The 17274-nt window shown below is 33.0% G+C and overlaps 4 protein-coding genes across 4 annotated transcripts; 3 read left to right on the top strand and 1 right to left on the bottom strand.

The window, feature by feature from the left end:
* The first annotated feature begins 5 nt into the window (after positions 1–5).
* Positions 6–1807, top strand: LOC132543677 (uncharacterized). The gene is made up of 2 exons (XM_060207192.1): positions 6–84; positions 1047–1807. The coding sequence occupies exons 1-2, from the start codon at positions 6–8 to the stop codon at positions 1805–1807; spliced, it is 840 nt and encodes a 279-aa protein (XP_060063175.1).
* Positions 1808–4053: 2246 nt separating this feature from the next.
* On the bottom strand, positions 4054–5895 carry LOC132543675 (uncharacterized). Its single transcript, XM_060207191.1, has 4 exons — positions 5854–5895; positions 5090–5188; positions 4320–4421; positions 4054–4218 (listed from the first exon to the last, which is right to left on the bottom strand). The coding sequence occupies exons 1-4, from the start codon at positions 5893–5895 to the stop codon at positions 4054–4056; spliced, it is 408 nt and encodes a 135-aa protein (XP_060063174.1).
* A 3010-nt stretch (positions 5896–8905) lies between these two features.
* LOC132543678 (uncharacterized) lies at positions 8906–10084 on the top strand. Its single transcript, XM_060207193.1, has 4 exons — positions 8906–8947; positions 9234–9329; positions 9721–9822; positions 9920–10084. Exons 1-4 carry the CDS (start codon positions 8906–8908, stop codon positions 10082–10084), a joined length of 405 nt encoding a protein of 134 aa, XP_060063176.1.
* A 3664-nt stretch (positions 10085–13748) lies between these two features.
* On the top strand, positions 13749–15653 carry LOC132543683 (uncharacterized). Its single transcript, XM_060207199.1, has 4 exons — positions 13749–13790; positions 13977–14066; positions 15013–15114; positions 15489–15653. The coding sequence occupies exons 1-4, from the start codon at positions 13749–13751 to the stop codon at positions 15651–15653; spliced, it is 399 nt and encodes a 132-aa protein (XP_060063182.1).
* The last annotated feature ends 1621 nt before the right edge of the window (positions 15654–17274 follow it).

Raw genomic sequence — 17274 nt, 5'->3', positions numbered from 1 at the left:
GAAACATGCAGTCGAAGTTTGCCACAGGACAACAGGTGGACCTCATGGTGCCACGTTTAACAGCGTCTTATTATGATCGAACAGGTAATTGATTCAAACAGATAATCGATAATGCAAAATAACCTATGAATATATAAGTAATCCTTCAATAACAATTGTCGTAAACCTGTAAACAACAGGAAAATAGTATACAGCATAAGTAGACCATTACTAATTACAAATGAATAAATAAATAAATAAATAAAAATAAAAATAACGAACAAACAAAAACAAGGAAATACCAACATGTCAACATGATCCAGACCCAAATTCAATTAAACTAGGACAGAATATGAACAAAAGAAAGAATCCTGAAAAGAATTACAATGAAAATAAAACAAGGTGTTCCGGAAGAGTAATTGTCTTCTGCTTCATCGACGACACCCACCATGTAAACCTTGGTTAATCCAAGTATGTTATGTCACGTTCCCAAGGTAAACAAAAACGGAACCATCAAGCAAACTTACGAGCATCAAACACATCCATCTTCATATTACACAAAGAAATAGTTTATTTCTCAATGAGATCAATATGGCGACCGTAAAACTATCTTTCATCACATTTTATCTTTTTCTGTGTTATGAGTTGATTACTTATTTCAGATTACATCTGATGCCAATAAACTAGGAAACCATGAAGCCAAAAAGAGGCTCATCTATCTTAATATCAATATAGAGTATATGTAAATATAGATATGTATATTATAGCATTACATGCTTTCTGAAATTTTAGTTTTTTTCTAGTGAGTTGTTTTGTAAACACAATTTAAAATACTGCTTCAGCAATATGAACCGAACAAATTGTGAGAGCTTAGATTTTATTGTTTGCTTTTATGTTTAATAAAAACGTGAAAATTTCCGATATGCATCTCTAATGTGATAAGGATATTGTTTGATTTGTAACACGAATTCCACTTGTTCTCTTTTATCTTGCACATGAATAAAGTAGAATGTATATCGTTCACTAGTAGATTTCTTTCAAATAAATCTGTCTTGTCTTATTTTCAGGACATCTTACAATTGTAGGTATCATTCGTGTTTTAGCAGAAAGTTTTTATGAGGCAGAAGAAAAAGGATTTTTCACTGCCAAATTCGGACATATGAGAGCGTATACTGTGCAGGAGGACATCTTTTATTCTCCAAAACTACAACAGAAGACTCCTAGGGACAACGTTTCTCTTCTGCATCGAGTGACTTTTGTGTCTCTTGGGAAAACCTCATTCTCTATTATACAAACTTTAATAGACCCGCTTTCAATGGAGCAACTTGTGCGCCTGGAATCAAAAGTTGTTAGTGTTGATTCAGAATCACGTCGTCCATTGAAACTCCCTGAATGGGTTAATGAAACATTTTCGAAATTCCCAAAAACTGACCTTACAATAATGTCTACCAGACAAGAAGACTTAATCCCTCCCCCTGATGCCTTTAGAACGCTGACTCGTTCTCGACCTAGTGATATGGATACCAATTTTCACGTAAATTTTGCAGTATTTTACAGATTCTGTACAGACTGTGCAACAGAAGCGTCCCTAGCAGGATATTACCGTTATTACAAAGAAGACATGTGTTGGTATCCGATATTAGAAACCAAAGTAACATTTCTGGGAGAAGCTCCATCCAGTGTCAATCTAGATGTTTACAGTTGGCAAGAAACACATGATGTGCAGAGGTTTTATTTTGCAATTTATCTCAGGAACAAGAGAATCTTTCAAGCATCTTTCCTCTACAGCATGGAGAAATTAACACAACAGGATTTATCAAAACTTTGATTTACTAAATCAAATAGAATCGATGATACGTTAAAGTAAAATTTCACTTTTATCATGATGGTTTTACAAAGAACAAATCATTCTGTTATTGATTTTTATGGGAAAATGGTATGAACTAAAAAAGAAATAATTGATAAGTGAATCCTGTATTTCATTAAGCGACCAAATGTTTTCTAATTCATATATTTAAACTTTTTTAACGCTTACTGTCAAACTCCATTCTAATCAACACGTACATAAATAAAATTTGATAATGTCCTATTTATCACACTTTACAAGGAGGATGTCATCGATGAAGTAGAAAACGCCAACCCTTCCAGAATATCTGGTATTCTTCTCCTTAAACTGTTGCAATAGTATAACCGCGTAAATCTTTTCATTTGTTCAAATTTTGCCCTACTTTCATTTATTTTGAATTTAAATAAAGATAATGTTAACATATTGGTATTTTCTATTTTCCTTGTTTTGCAGAGTCAATTAACTCCCCTTTGAAATATCCATATCAATACTGTTTCTGTTAAAAATATCTTTTACCACATAAATCCTTCTATATGACCCAAATCTCTGATTGGGGACTTACATAGGAATGAAAGATATCTTGCGTGAAGTGAGGAGACACCATTATCTTAATGATATAAATCTTGACAAAAGATAAATAAATCCAGCCAAGACCAAATAGGTCACGTTGTGAGTTATTGTTAAACCTCAAAATTTGCTCGAACCATGAAAACAGCTGCTCTCTAATTTACAATAACGTCCTGGTAATGACATCTATTCACTTAACATATTCATATTTGATTAAAATACCGATTACATCTGTATGCAGTAATCAAAAGTTTGATATCATAAGGTCACAAGAGTTGTCTTTCTTGATAAATCTAAAATAAAATCGAACGTTAGAATTATCTCTCTTCGTGTAGAACTCTCCAGAGAGTTTCCCAGAATGCAATTACTTGTGAATTTCTGGCATGTGCAGTAAGTTTTTAAGTTTAGCGAGTACATGCTGCTTCTAGATTTCTTTTGCTTCAGTTTATACCAAATACATCATGGTTTTACGGAATACCTAGCAGAGATACTATATATGTGTTTGTGTGTGACTGCATTAGAATTATTGCTGAAATGTTCAGTAATTCTTTTCTCAATGGAACTGTAGCTATAATATTTAGATTACTATAGCAAGGGACACGAGACATTACCAGAGATTGAATTAAATCCAATTTATTGGACAATGACTGTAAATAGAAGAAATCTATTGATATCTATATATTGAGTGTTCTGTGTACATTATGCGAGTTTTTAGTCGTTGTTTCATGATTTAAATTTACATGGCGAAAATCTGGCAATAAAGGAACATGCCAGTTTTTTTTAAAAAATAAACAAACACTCTTCCTTAATATTCACGTTGTACAGATATCAGGGATGTGTCTGCTAGGTTTTCCCAAGGGACATAACTGGGTGGTAATATAATAAGAGGAGGTAACTCTGGCAAGAAATAGATGATAGACTCAAGTAATTTATGTGTCGGCCATGGATCGTCACATTGGTAATTAGGTAAATGCTTGGAGCACGGTGTGCTATGCAAACGGATTTTATTTGCCTGGTTCCTCCTGGAACGGTTCTAACCGGTTGCTGTTTTTGTCCGGTCGCCATCCTAGTGGACATATAGATGAGATATCAGTCTCTACCAGAGTTCCAGGTACGCTTATTACTGTATGTTATTGCCATCTAGTTACTATTGTGTTTTAATGCAATTGTTAGAGTTACTTATTTAGTATAAGAGTTTTGAAATAAATTGTGTAAGTTATGTAGTTCAGACATGATTTGTTGATGGAATAATAAAATATATTAAATAGGAAATTGTATTCTTTTGAGGTCGATCAATCAGAATTTGTCATTTCTATTCACTTCATTTAATCTTTTATTCTTATGAACTTGGTCCGATAAGCTTCCTTCTTCGGTTCATATGTCAAACATATGGTGTTACAGTCACTATATAATTTAAAAAAATATTTTCACCAGTGTGTCCCCTCCATAAAACTACCATATAAAAACTTCCATTAGATTTGTTTTCACCAGTGTGTAACGCCCATAGAAACTACTATAAAACTTATCACATAAAAACTTCCATTATATTTGTTTTCACCAGTGTGTCCCGCACATAGAAACTACTATAAAACTTACCATATAAAAATTTCCTTTCCAATATGATAACAAAAGCACGTTTACATAAAGGATTTCCCTTTTATTCAACCAATTATACCCATTGTTGTTGTTTGGTGATGATGAGGGTGCGATACTACAAAGACGTCCTGACCACCACACATGTGCTCAAGGTGCACGCTTAAAGAATTCACTTCATCATGTCCCATCTGTGTTTTGGTTCCCTTTGCTACGAGGAACATCAAGTTACTCTACAAAGAACCAAATAAAGGACGTAGTATAAAATAAGGAAAACAAGTTGATAAGTGATTTCTGGCGTGTTTTACTGTTGATATTGCCAAAATATACTCACCTCCAGTTTCAAAAGCCCATCGGTTGTATGGACTTGTGGCCGTTGGGAAGCTTTCAGTTTCTCAATGTAACAGTTACTTCCAAGCTTCATCACCATTTGATGCTATAAAGAGGAATTAAACGATGGAAATAATATAATAATCTTGGTCCGAAGTTGTGCTGACGTAAAGATAACTATTTCAGAGAAGTTCCATGAATCACTCTTTTCATGGTTGAAATCAAAATAGGAAAAAAACACTTTAAGAAGTCAATAAATCAGAATCTACTGTTTCGTGAAAGCTATCCTTTGTCCTAATGCACGTCCTGGCCTTGATTGTAACTTTTCCTTTGATCATTTTGGATTTTAACTTTTCTTTTGATCACTTTGGATTTTCCTTAGTCGCACCCTAGGCTTCAAATTTCAGGCCCTTAGCATCACTGACGATTCCTAGAAGGACGAAACATCTGTATGATGCAGTTTAATTCATTCTACTCTAAATTATGAAAAATGTGTCTTTTGTACAATATTATAGAAAACACGTACATCGCTTGATTTCATTGCAACAGGAATTGACCAAATTCCCACGACGGAAATACCCTTAACATATATACACACACATATATATATCAGCAATTCCTATGTGACATGTATCTTTAATTTGGCTGGGGACGATGGGCCGGGGTATACACTAGATGCATATCATTACATGCAGAAACACCAATAATAATTTGCGTAACTGTGACATATGATACAGGATTTTATCTGATATAATGCTGAAGGTAGGTACCTACCGACAATGCGTCATAGTAGAATAAACCTTGATCAAACTCATTTGGTTCGTGGTGATGAGGACGATGAGTAGAAGGAATCATTGTAGTCGCACTCAAGACCTGTAAATAATCGATATTGCGTTGATATATCTCTTTAAAAACAATTATTTACGTATCAGCTGAAACCAAGTGGCAAACAAATATCATGATTTCAGCAAAGTTTCAACTGTGATGTAACAACCTAGCGTATAGCCTGCTATTTTCTTCGATGAATATTTTCACTATATTGCGATACATTGATAGTTAACGAGAATTCAATCCTTGAAATGATGAGACGAGTGTCATAGATTTCAGTTTACATCCAGAAATTGCAATTCAATTTATTTAGGTTATAAATTAAGATTTCACTGCGACATCTGAGTTTAAAGAATATAAATTACATAATATAAATCATTCCGTAAAAAGGAAAGTGGGCTATTAAAACAGGCTTATCTAGATTGCATCTTTACTTATAGTTCTAAAATAATACATATTATAGAATTTCTCGTGCTCGATATCGCTATCAAAAGGAAACACAAACAAACAGTCAGTATAATCCAGAACTAAAACATGTAGACTAAGTTTGTTTTTGGGATTAAAACTAGAAATAAACTGAATAAAAGCCTATCGCATTCACAATACATATGGACAATCAGTGAAAAAATTAGATAAAGACGAAAGGCATGGATTCAAGATGAGCATTCCATGTGCAATGATGAATCATATAAAAACTTATAGAAACATGCCTGTCCAAACAGGCACACGGAGATCGCCAACACACAGTACATCTTGTAATTGGACTAGAATTGGAGATAAAATCCTCTCTAAGCAAGGATCATCCGGCACTATCAACACGTTATATATGACAAGCTACCGAGGCACTTAAAGGGATAGCAGTTATAACGTTTAGAAAATGTAGATATTCTGATAAGAAAGGTCATTGTCGAGACATTTTCTATCTCCTTTGTCTCAGATAAGTACACTTTTGAGTTCTATTCACATTTGACTAATAAATAATTTGTCCCTATATCAGAATTAACAGACATGCATTTAGCAAAGAATATCAACAGCATATGTCCATGAGCTTTCCTGTCTCCTTAATAAACAGAAAAAACAATACAAAAACACCCTACCCCTAAAAATCTTTTTTAAAATAAAAGTAAAAAAAATAGCAACGTGCCTAACAAAAAAAATGCGATGGGCAAGCAACACACGCTGCATTTTGCAACTGTTTGTAATTTTGACTTTTATTCACTCGGGGCTTCAAACAACGTTTCTTCCTGGGAACTGACTTGTGATTATATCAATAAAATATGATTTTATACCTTTTTACAAATTAGTTTATCAATAAGCTGGTGGGATAACACGTGATAAATATTCTTGTATAATGGTAATCCATCAGTATATCAATAAGCTGGTAGAGTAACACCTCATAATTATTCTTGTATAATGGTAATCAGTAAGCTGGTGGAATAACACGTGATAATTATTCTTGTATAATGGTATTCAGTATATCAATAAGTTGGTGGAATAACACGTGATAATTATTCTTGTATAATGGTAATTAGTTTAGCAGTAAGTTGGTGGAATAACACGTGATAATTATTCTTGTATAATGGTATTCAGTATATCAATAAGTTGGTGGAATAACACCTGATAATTATTCTTGTATAATGGTAATCAGTAAGCTGTTGGAATAACACGTGATAATTATTCTTGTATAATGGTATTCATTATATCAATAAGCTGTTGGAATAACACCTGATAATTATTCTTGTATAATGGTATTCATTATATCAATAAGCTGGTGGGATAACACGTGATAATTATTCTTGTATAATGGTAATCAATAAGCTGGCGGGATCACACTTGATATCATTTTCTATAACGGTAATTATATTTTGATAGTATGCAATATTTCTATAACTTGTTTAATGGTTAATCGGTATTGATGTTTCAAGCATTTTTGACATGTAGGTGACACAGTACTCAACATGTTCTATTGCGAGAAAGAAAAATAATTTTGAAGCAAACATACACTGGCTGTGAGAATTAATGTTAACCTCGTTCTGTATAAAATGTCATCATGTCTTGGTAAAATAGACAACATATGTCTTGTCTACTGTAACTACTTATTGTTTGTTTTATTTCATTATCGGGGAGCACATGGTCCCCGGTTTGTCCGTCCGTCTTTTTGTGTCCGGAGCGTAACGTTAAGTTGCTCGTATTTGCATGAGGTTAATGAAACTAGGTGAATACACTGATCATACTATGACAATGTACAGTGTTCCACATTCAGAGCTCTAGATCCCCCAATTACAAAATGATTGCTCTTATCTCGAGCATAACTTTGTTCGCATTTAAACTGGGATAATGACATTTATTCATACTTTGAAAATGAGCAGTGTACGAAATTCAGAGCCCTGGATCCCTCAACTACAGAATATTGCCGTTTGTTGAAAACTGTTTTCTAGAGTATATGTTTGCTTGCATCAAAAAGGAGATAATGAAACTGAGTTATCTATTGATTAATCATACTTAGAAGATGTGCAGTGTACCAAATTCAGGCCCCGCAATCTTAAAGTACAAATTTATTACCCTTTGTTAAAATTTTGTATCCAGATCATAGCTTTGCTTTCATTTCAGTAAGGATAATGAGTCTTGATGTATACATCGATAGTACTAACACAATATGCAGTGTAGCAATGTTAAAGTCAGTAACATCTTAATGATATATACATCAGTCACGCTTAAGAAAGATACATTGTAGCAATTTTTGGGGCTATAAACCCTTCTTTATAATCCCTTTGTTAAATTTTGTACCATGGGTGTATCTTTGCTTGCTTTAAAACTAGGGCCATGAAACTTGGTGTATACAATGGTCATACTAAGAGAATGTGAATATATTTCAAATTCAGGACTTGCAAGCCCTTAACTGCAAAATCATTGTCTTGTGTTAAAATTAAAATTTTGTGTTCAGTAATTTCGTTTACAGGGAGCATTCCTAATTCACTGGTACACTTGTATTTTGTTACGGAGTTGATATATACATTCATTTATAAATGAAAGGACTTACGTCTTCAGTTATGCTTTCGGTTTGTTTTAAACACTTGCTGTTAACTAAACCTTTTGCGACTATAAGTGACATTTCTTATGATCCGTTCCCAATCAAATGTCACTCATTTCTAAATATATATCACATTTAATACGAAACTAACAAAATCGACATATTTTAACCAAAATGGGAAAACTGCCGTTAGAACGACGAAGTTAAGATTAAATAGTTCTCTCATGACCCAACATAGGCATAATTTTAGACCCATGAACTCGTAGGAACAAACAGCTTGGCTACGTGACAGAGTACAAACTTGTCACGATCTCTGTTTCCGAGCGGGAAGGGAATCGACATATGTTGTGAATTGCATAATTCAAAGATATGTGAATATGTTCATAAAATCGAACGAATTTAGACGGATGTTTGAATCGCCAATGAAACCTATACGTCTGATTATAAACTCTTGTATCCATAAATAAAAGAAAGGATACTTGGATTATTAAATAATGACTAATGTTTGATATATACATTTTCAACTTCATAGTATAAAGCATAATGTAATATTGGGTTTAAAAATGTATAAAACTAAAGTAAAAAACCTGCACATTTTCCGGATATTGCAAATATGCTGGAGTATGTAGGACGCCCCTTAAGAACCTCCGTGTCCAGTAGTATATAATGTGTAGATAGTGTTAGTTCATTTTCGTCGAGAGAAGACCTCAGTATAACAGTACCTAAACAAGATGCACTTTTCATTGTTTGTCATCGTTTGCGTTATTGGGCAGGTACGTAACCGTTGTTTGTTGCGATGGAAGACATTTCTTGAAATCCTTACTACAATTCTATTAGGAAGGTGTAAGATTTTTAGTTACTTTGTCTGTTTGCTTCCATGATAAAAAAGTATGTTTATTGTATCCATAATTGAGTTAAGAAACTGACGCGATTTGAATATTAACACTACAATAATATATATTTGTTATGTATAAGTGTAATTTCTGTGTTGAACGTTAGCAATTTCTGAGCGGTAGCAATTTCTGTGTGAAACTCCTTGATATTTTCTTTTCCCTCAAGATTTACAGTATGACTACTATACCTCCTTCTCATCGTCCTCATGTCCACGAATCAAACGAGTTTGATCAGGCTCTCTTCTACTATGACGCCCTTTCGGTAAGTACACTTGATTGTGGTGTTTTTTTTCAATCAGTTATCAACATGAATGGAAATCATATTGTATGTACTACTCTTCGCTTATGAGTATACTTTCAGAAATTTGTGAAGCCTGTTGTTATTTAGCGGATAGACAGCTGTATAAACGGTCGTTTGATGATAAGACAATTTAAAATATAATCATACCACGGAGTAGTTTTCACCGGCATTCTTTGATATAAAAGATAAACTTGGGTATATACAACATTTTTTTCTGAGCTATTGAACGAAGTGGAGGACATATTTCGAATTATGACCACTGAATTCCATCATTTGAAATGAAGTCTTAAGATAACATTTATTCTCAATGACGTTGAAATATGTTTAAATATATACATTAATATCTCCACAGCATCAAATGGTTATGAAACGCGGAAATCATTGCTATGTTGAGAAGCTGAGAAATATCCAAAGGCCCCTGGTGCACACAACGGACGGTCTTATGCAACTCGAGGCAAGTACATTTTTGTCATTTACACGTAAAACGATCACATACATTTGTATCGGGATTTAACTATACAACTAACCAAAACATTATATTTCTCTTTCAGAATAATTTGATGTTTCTCGTAGCCAAAGGCAACCATACATTGATGAGCCATGGTGATGTATTAGCGTCAAGTGTGCACGTGGAACACATGTGCGCAGGTCTAGATGTATACAAGGTTTCGATTGCTCATCACCATCATACTACAACAATGTCTCCAATTGTTTAAATAAAATAATACCGCATCATTCCGAAGTGTCGTTTGATGTTATTCTATGGTTGGGAGGAAGCGGCAATTTAAAAAATAAAATAATTTTTTAAAAATGCTAAGACTGTTGAAAGAGTATTACTCAGCGTAAAAACAGTATAAGTAAATAAAGAAAACAGTAGACGGGTGAAATACATGCCAAACAATTCACTAGAAACAAATATATGGTCAAGTCTGTTTAATTTTGTCATATTTTAACTGTATTTTAATGGCAAATTAGAAAGAGATGAATCGATGATAAATTCTGTTAATGTGATACTATCAGTTATTCACGCAGTTTAAAACAATAGATAGAACATATTTTATAGTTTTCAGCTTAAAGAATAGATTTTTCAAAGTAATAAATCATGTTAATGATCATAACATAATGATTTCAATATATCGACGTTCACTGTGCTATCGCTGTTTTTGGAAAATGAAAACAACAATACGATGTTTAGGAATCACAAAACAAAACTTTCAAAACAACTTCAGAAAAGAATATAGCTAATCGTTTGGCTGCAGTAAAAATCAACATTTTCTTTCGTTCCATTTAATGTTTTCATTGAATAAGAAATCTACTTAAAACAAGATTTGTCTATACATGACTTTATTCAACAGGTCCAAAAGGCAGAATTCTCAAAGAATGTAAATCAGGATGGAATTACCAGTTAGGAGGGAATCTGGAATATAACCGGTACACGTGATAAATGAAAAATATATATCTATATAGGAGAATGTAAAGGTAGGTTTGTTTTAATTAATAGTATGGTTTTCTTACGAAGATATCTATATAAACAGAAAGCTTAAAACAATGTCGGTAATTAGATAGTTGTACATATCAAGTATCATTCATATCCTTCATGTGCAGATAGTTTTTTTCTAATTATTTACAAAACAACCATCCGAAAATGAGGCTTATTTACCTTAACAAGAAAACACCAATATGTCTGCAGAATCCTGACTCGATAAACCGAGGGGAAAATACCATTGAAAGCAAGAATTACATGGGAAGTGATAAGGTCATCAGTATCTGCCGTGACATAATAATTTTCTCAAAGTTTTACCCTGGTGAATAACAACAGGGTATATTAACAAGCATCGAACTCATCTCAGATAATATCACAATGGAATATCCTTTAAAAATGATAAAAACCCCAATCATTGGTGGTTTTGAATGAGAGGCTATTTAAGTCGATAGACTTCAATTATATGATTAAGCTTATTTAAGAAAGAACGGGTCGTTTGCCATTAAGATTTCCAGTGTAATGTCGGTGATCAAACGAATGAGTTATCAATTATTTCGTTTTAAATGGATTAATTCGCATAAAAAAATCTTATAGAGCCGGTAAACCCCTTTTGCGAAACATGAAACTACCAGACAATTCCTCAACACAGATTTATGCAAAGCTGGATGTAGTACGTTCACTTGTTCCTTCTCTTTGGGAGTGGGACAATACATTGTTCTTAAGTAGATATGATATACTAATTAGTTTACCTTAAACAGAATACTGCATCATATCTGGGTAGTCATGCACAAAGTGAGAACACATTACACCAATGCTGTATTCGTTCTGTTGGTTTCCTGTGCAATTCAGTCCAAAGTCCAAAAATTTTTGATGTACACATATATATCATTGCATGAAACAGTTGCTATGTTTTTGAAGGAGATTGTCACCTTCTATCAGCCACGATTCTCCATTGCCGACGGAGACAGAATCCCAAATTCTTTCATATGTTTATGGTGACCAATGTTTCGGACACATAGCATATACTTTGTTTTCCATTTTATCAACAGTTGTTAAGGAACGAATTCAAACAATATAAACCAAGATGTTTTGTGCCGATCCCAAACGAACCAAAATGCAATGGAGGTTACCAGAATGTCCATATCACATGCCGATTTCTACCCAGAATCTTACGATATAGATTTAGGTTAAGTAGATTGTTATGTATAAATGTTGTTTATTCATCCAAATTCAGATGTGCTGTGTTTACATGCATTGTATCATATTGATTGTTTACATAAAAAACCACTTGTTTATGATTATTTGTCACAAAATGTGTGGATAGTGCTAGGCAGTTTGTTTTCTAGAAAACTCGGTTATTAGAATTACCTGGGTGTTTCCGGAAGTTTTTATAGCCACAGGTAAACAAGCTAGGTACCTGGTAGTCAAGAATCATCTAGAAAGTTCCTTTCTAGAAACCTTTAGTGTATATAAACCTGATGGGACTGAGCATGAGCAGCCTTTTTGAAGTATTAACGCCTTGAGTGGGCTTACTTTGAGACTTCAGTCTGTGAAGTAAGGACTTTTACAGTGATTTAGTGATAGCGCCTTGTGGACTTGCACTTATATATACCCAGCGAGGAAACAATTGTTGGATTATTCTTCGGTTACCCTGTTTTCTGGACAATCTATTGTGAATTCCTCTGCATTTGGATGATTTCCACCGAAAGATAAGTTCTGACATTTGATTAATTAGTAGTTAGCTCTGTACAACATCACAATATTTGTAATTTTACTGTATAGAATGTATTTGTCGTTAAGTTGAATTGTAACCTAGCTGTTGGGCTTTATTTGCTGTACGTTAACTCCGTAACGTAACAAGATTATAAGCTTGTCAGTACTATTTCATTGAGGGACATTTCTATGTGTGGTATTGAAGTCTACATAAGATAATACAATGTAAAAAAGATGCATTAAGCTATAAGCCATTTTCGGTGGCTCAGATGAAATCCTGCACTGGTCATCAAATATCAACCACATCAGCTGTTAATGAAATTCTGTGATTTGTGTAGGTACATGAATATGACATGTTAGCTGGAGTATTAAAATTTGTCGGTATCCATTCATTTGTAACTAATTGGTTTTCACCGATCTATATCTTGTGTGTTAAATGATGGATTTATCTGTATACGTTTTTATTTGAATTTGAGGTTGATCAATCGAAGCACAAACTTTGATAAATGATAAACCTTATGAAATATTTCTTAATGTCTGTCTAAAATGTAAGGAAACCGAAGGAGCTCTGTCTTGGATTTTATAAGTCTACGTTGAATGTGAGAAGGAAACCTGTTTAGATTTTATAAGTCTACGTTGAATTTGAGAAGGAACTCTGTTTAAGTTGTTATAAGTCTACGTTGAATTTGAGAAGGAACTCTGTTTAAGTTGTTATGAGTCTACGTTGAATTTGAGAAGGAACTCTGTTTAAGTTGTTATGAGTCTACGTTGAATTTGAGAAGGAACTCTGTTTAAGTTGTTATGAGTCTACGTTGAATTTGAGAAGGAACTCTGTTTAAGTTGTTATAAGTCTACGTTGAATTTGAGAAGGAACTCTGTTTAAGTTGTTATGAGTCTACGTTGAATTTGAGAAGGAACTCTGTTTAAGTTGTTATGAGTCTACGTTGAATTTGAGAAGGAACTCTGTTTAAGTTGTTATGAGTCTACGTTGAATTTGAGACATTTATTGGAACAATTCTTATCTGCGTTTGCGATTTGGTTTTGTATTTTTGGTAGATTCCCTTTACATTGCCTCTCTTGCCTTATCGATGATCAGTATATAGAGGGGAACACTGAGTCCAGTGCACGAATTTCATTTTCACGGCATTTTCGACCTACTTGTCTGTGGTTAAAGAAATTCCAACATGCAGGGTGTTGTTTTTGTCGCTGTCTGCGTAATTGGCCAGGTGAAGTATGAAAACCATCCAACATCTAGATCCATATTGACATCTAGATCAGCTGTTTACATTATTCTTATTTAATTATTCTTATCAATCAGTGAATGTATGATGTAATTACATCATTTTTGTTTATAATAAACTATGATAGATTCAAAGAAGGAGTAACCTTATGTATTGTTTTACATTTTTCAGATATACGCGGCTACTACTGTCAAACCTCACCACCACGCACATGAGTCCAACGAATTAGATCCCACACTTTTTTACTACGATGCCGCTTCCGTATGTAGTGTTTACTTTTATTGTTTGTTGCCTAAAATCCTAAGATGTATATGGAAATAGATGTTATATACTTATGATTAAGATAGCGTCATTATCATGATATAACATTATAACAGTTTTATTATTATATTATTTACATGAATTGCTTCAAATGTGTAGTCTTAAAAAGGTACCTAAGATTAGAAATATTCCCTAAATCTCCAAATTCAACACATACAAAGTAGCACACAATGTCAAAATTTCCAAAGTAGTTTAAATATTTTTGCCCTATTTTCTTGAGAAAGGAAACATTTTCGAAAGGACGTATGTACCGTTTCAAATAGTTATATGTAGTCAAGGTAAACGTCTTTTTGAATAGTATGTATACTTTACTGACGCATCTCATCTCGAACATTAGATTAAGATATGGGCAGTCTGCAGTCCGAACGTAAAGACAGGCAGGACTGGTAAATAAAAAACTAGTTTTATCGAACAATAATATATTCATATTGGAAGATTCATTTGCATATTAAAAGCACCAGTTAGGATATTGCAGACGTGTAAAAATCCTTGTACACTGTCTCCTTAACTTATCAGTAAAATTAATGGAAATATCAACATTGTGGTGGCCGTGTTCATTCACTAATTATGTGTATGTGTATAGTTCTTGTTACGAATGGACAAGCCTAAACTTTCTATGGCGATATCTAATGTTTTCTTTTTCTTTTTTTTTTCCGTTTTTTGTTTTTCGGTTTTTGTTTTAAATTTAGTTATGATAAAATGATGCCGCTCTTGTGTAAAAAAGAATCTCTAATGGCGAAATTTGAAATCAATTCGAAGAATATCGTTTCTTTTTGTTATAATGTGATATAAAATTAAATTTCAGCTAATACTTACCTGAAATTAAATTTATTTCAAAATAAAAACCAATAATAACTGAACTAAGATCAACCATTTTTACTGATAGAATTACCTGGTTATGAAACTGGCAGACAACTGCTATCTGGAGAAATTTTCTACACACCATGGTATTAACGTGCACACGGAGGAAGGCCTTCTAGCAGCTGAGGTGATCACTGTTGTTATCAACAATTTAGATAAATATTGATAAGTATAAATATTGGAATCAGTTGAAAAAGTACGATCATTTGATTTTTGATATACAAATAGAAATTAATTTCTATGTATGTGCCGTTTTTAGATCTTCGATTGCACGAGGTTCACTTCCCATCATAAGTCCATGCAAGTAACAATATCGAAAATCAATCCTTAAAATAATCTAACAAATATTGTAACTGTTATTTATGGTATATCAATAAATAAAATTAGTGTTGAATTATCCTTTAAAGATATATTGACCATTTGTCATAACAATCGATTTATTTTCACCTAAAGATTAAATATCAAGTACAGATTAAGAAATAATTTTTTTTGTCTTTTCAGACAAGACTGATGTTTTTGGTATCTAAAGGAACAAAGCACCCTATGTCCCACGACCAGGTCAATCATTTAAGTCAACATGTTGAGCATATGTGTGCAGGCGCCTCCGTCTATACCGTATCTGGAGCACATCACCACCACACTACAACAATGGCTCCAATGATCTAGCATTTTCATCTTGTTACAAAATTATTAAACAAACAATATCAAATTTAATTATTTTTTCTCACTTTAAGATATGTCTAATATCACGATGTTACATGGTTAGTTTCATTGCCCTAATACCATAAGCATTAAAAAAACAACAAAGAAAAGAAAAAGACAAGACAAAAACAAAATAAACACAACACAAAGGTAAGACAAGTTTAGTAGTAGTATCGGACTTGAATGTAAGTGGGACAAGAATATAATTCAGACAATACACAATTATATGAGTTCCCAAGTGTTCCAGTTAGTTGTATCAAAGTACTTATTACGTTATATACTCCGTGATACACTGTGTTAATGACATCAGAAGAAAACAAAACATGAAAGAAAGTTAAAAAATGGTAAATAAAAAATTGGGATCTAGCATTTTTTTTGTTATATAATATATTAATATAACATCACAACGCCACTTCCCGGGTTAATGGTCATTACATACAGTAGTGTTATGCTAGGCAAAGAGATGCTACCCTTTATTTGTGAAACATTTTGCTTCCCAATATAAGCCATGATGTTCATCAGTTCCATCTGTAGAATTATGTGAAGGTACGTTATTATTAATGTGTGCGTTACTAGTCAAGAACGTGTTTGTTAAAACGTATCCATTGTATAACTAGACAGGATGTTGCCACGCATTTCAAAGATATCGCGTTTTGATAATCTTGGTTTTGTTGAAATCACATTACAACGAATAATTTAAATAATAACAAAATCACAAGGTATCACAATATTTATTTTTTTAGTTCTTGGTCAATAATTCACACCTCTTGCGAAAAAATGCCATTGGTATATATATATATATATTATGCTGTGAATATTTCTTCATCTTACTTTGTAAACAAATTGCTGTCGTCTGTGCATTTAACCAATACTGTTTGGTAAACAAAACAAGCATTTAAATGTACACTGTGTAAACAATTAAATGTCATAAATCGATAATTTCAATGAGCGTTGTGTTAACACTTAACCAAATTCAGCTTGCGCGTTGGCGTGTTGATTTCCTGTCATGTGAGTTATAAAAACACATTTATATTGTTGATAACCCTGCCAAGAGACCTTCGGTTTAATACCCATTGTTACTGTAGCTACCTTACTGTTTCTATACACCAGTGTTGTCGGTCTAAATTAGTTTACATGAAGAAAATCATATCAAACAGTATAAAAACCACAAATCTGAATATATGTACATATAAATTCCATTGACATTGAATTCAAAATACATTAAATTTCTATAAGAATTGAAAAATAAAGCAAATTAACTTTATTGTTTTCATGCTATTGTGATTTAAATCATGAACAGCCTGGGTTAGGGTTAGTTGTTCTCAGTTATGAATGTATACATTAAAAGACCTTATTGCATAAGAACAGAGCATACTGACATTCCAGTGTTAAATACCTATATTAGTTTCACGTATATTCGTGTGTGAATAGAGAATGTGTCTGTATATCAAATGTCTAGCCTTAGTCACAAACAAGGTCCCAGGGTGTACAAGTAACTGACACTATTAATATTTGAATCTCAAATTCGTGTAATTATACTAATTTTAGCTCTGACCAAAAGACATTAGTTCAATCAAGTACACAC

The sequence above is a fragment of the Ylistrum balloti genome, unplaced genomic scaffold, assembly GCF_031769215.1.
Source record: "Ylistrum balloti isolate Yb309-2 unplaced genomic scaffold, AGI_CSIRO_Ybal_v1 Utg369762, whole genome shotgun sequence".
Classification (NCBI taxonomy): domain Eukaryota; kingdom Metazoa; phylum Mollusca; class Bivalvia; order Pectinida; family Pectinidae; genus Ylistrum; species Ylistrum balloti.
Note: the sequence above shows the minus strand (reverse complement) of the source record. Positions and strands in the feature narration are given on the sequence as shown.

Excerpts from the sequence above, each read along its gene's own strand:
- LOC132543677 (XM_060207192.1), top strand. The coding sequence starts at position 6 with ATGCAGTCGAAGTTTGCCACAGGACAACAGGTGGACCTCATGGTGCCA. Across the intron at positions 85-1,046 it reads GTCTTATTATGATCGAACAG|GACATCTTACAATTGTAGGT; the intron begins GTAATTGATTCA and ends TCTTATTTTCAG.
- LOC132543675 (XM_060207191.1), bottom strand. The coding sequence starts at position 5,895 with ATGTACTGTGTGTTGGCGATCTCCGTGTGCCTGTTTGGACAG. Across the intron at positions 4,422-5,089 it reads TCTACTATGACGCATTGTCG|CATCAAATGGTGATGAAGCT; the intron begins GTAGGTACCTAC and ends TCCTCTTTATAG. Across the intron at positions 4,219-4,319 it reads ATGGGCTTTTGAAACTGGAG|AGTAACTTGATGTTCCTCGT; the intron begins GTGAGTATATTT and ends GGTTCTTTGTAG.
- LOC132543678 (XM_060207193.1), top strand. The coding sequence starts at position 8,906 with ATGCACTTTTCATTGTTTGTCATCGTTTGCGTTATTGGGCAG. Across the intron at positions 8,948-9,233 it reads TCGTTTGCGTTATTGGGCAG|ATTTACAGTATGACTACTAT; the intron begins GTACGTAACCGT and ends TTTTCCCTCAAG. Across the intron at positions 9,823-9,919 it reads ACGGTCTTATGCAACTCGAG|AATAATTTGATGTTTCTCGT; the intron begins GCAAGTACATTT and ends TTTCTCTTTCAG.
- LOC132543683 (XM_060207199.1), top strand. The coding sequence starts at position 13,749 with ATGCAGGGTGTTGTTTTTGTCGCTGTCTGCGTAATTGGCCAG. Across the intron at positions 13,791-13,976 it reads CTGTCTGCGTAATTGGCCAG|ATATACGCGGCTACTACTGT; the intron begins GTGAAGTATGAA and ends TACATTTTTCAG. Across the intron at positions 14,067-15,012 it reads TTTACTACGATGCCGCTTCC|AATTACCTGGTTATGAAACT; the intron begins GTATGTAGTGTT and ends TTTTACTGATAG.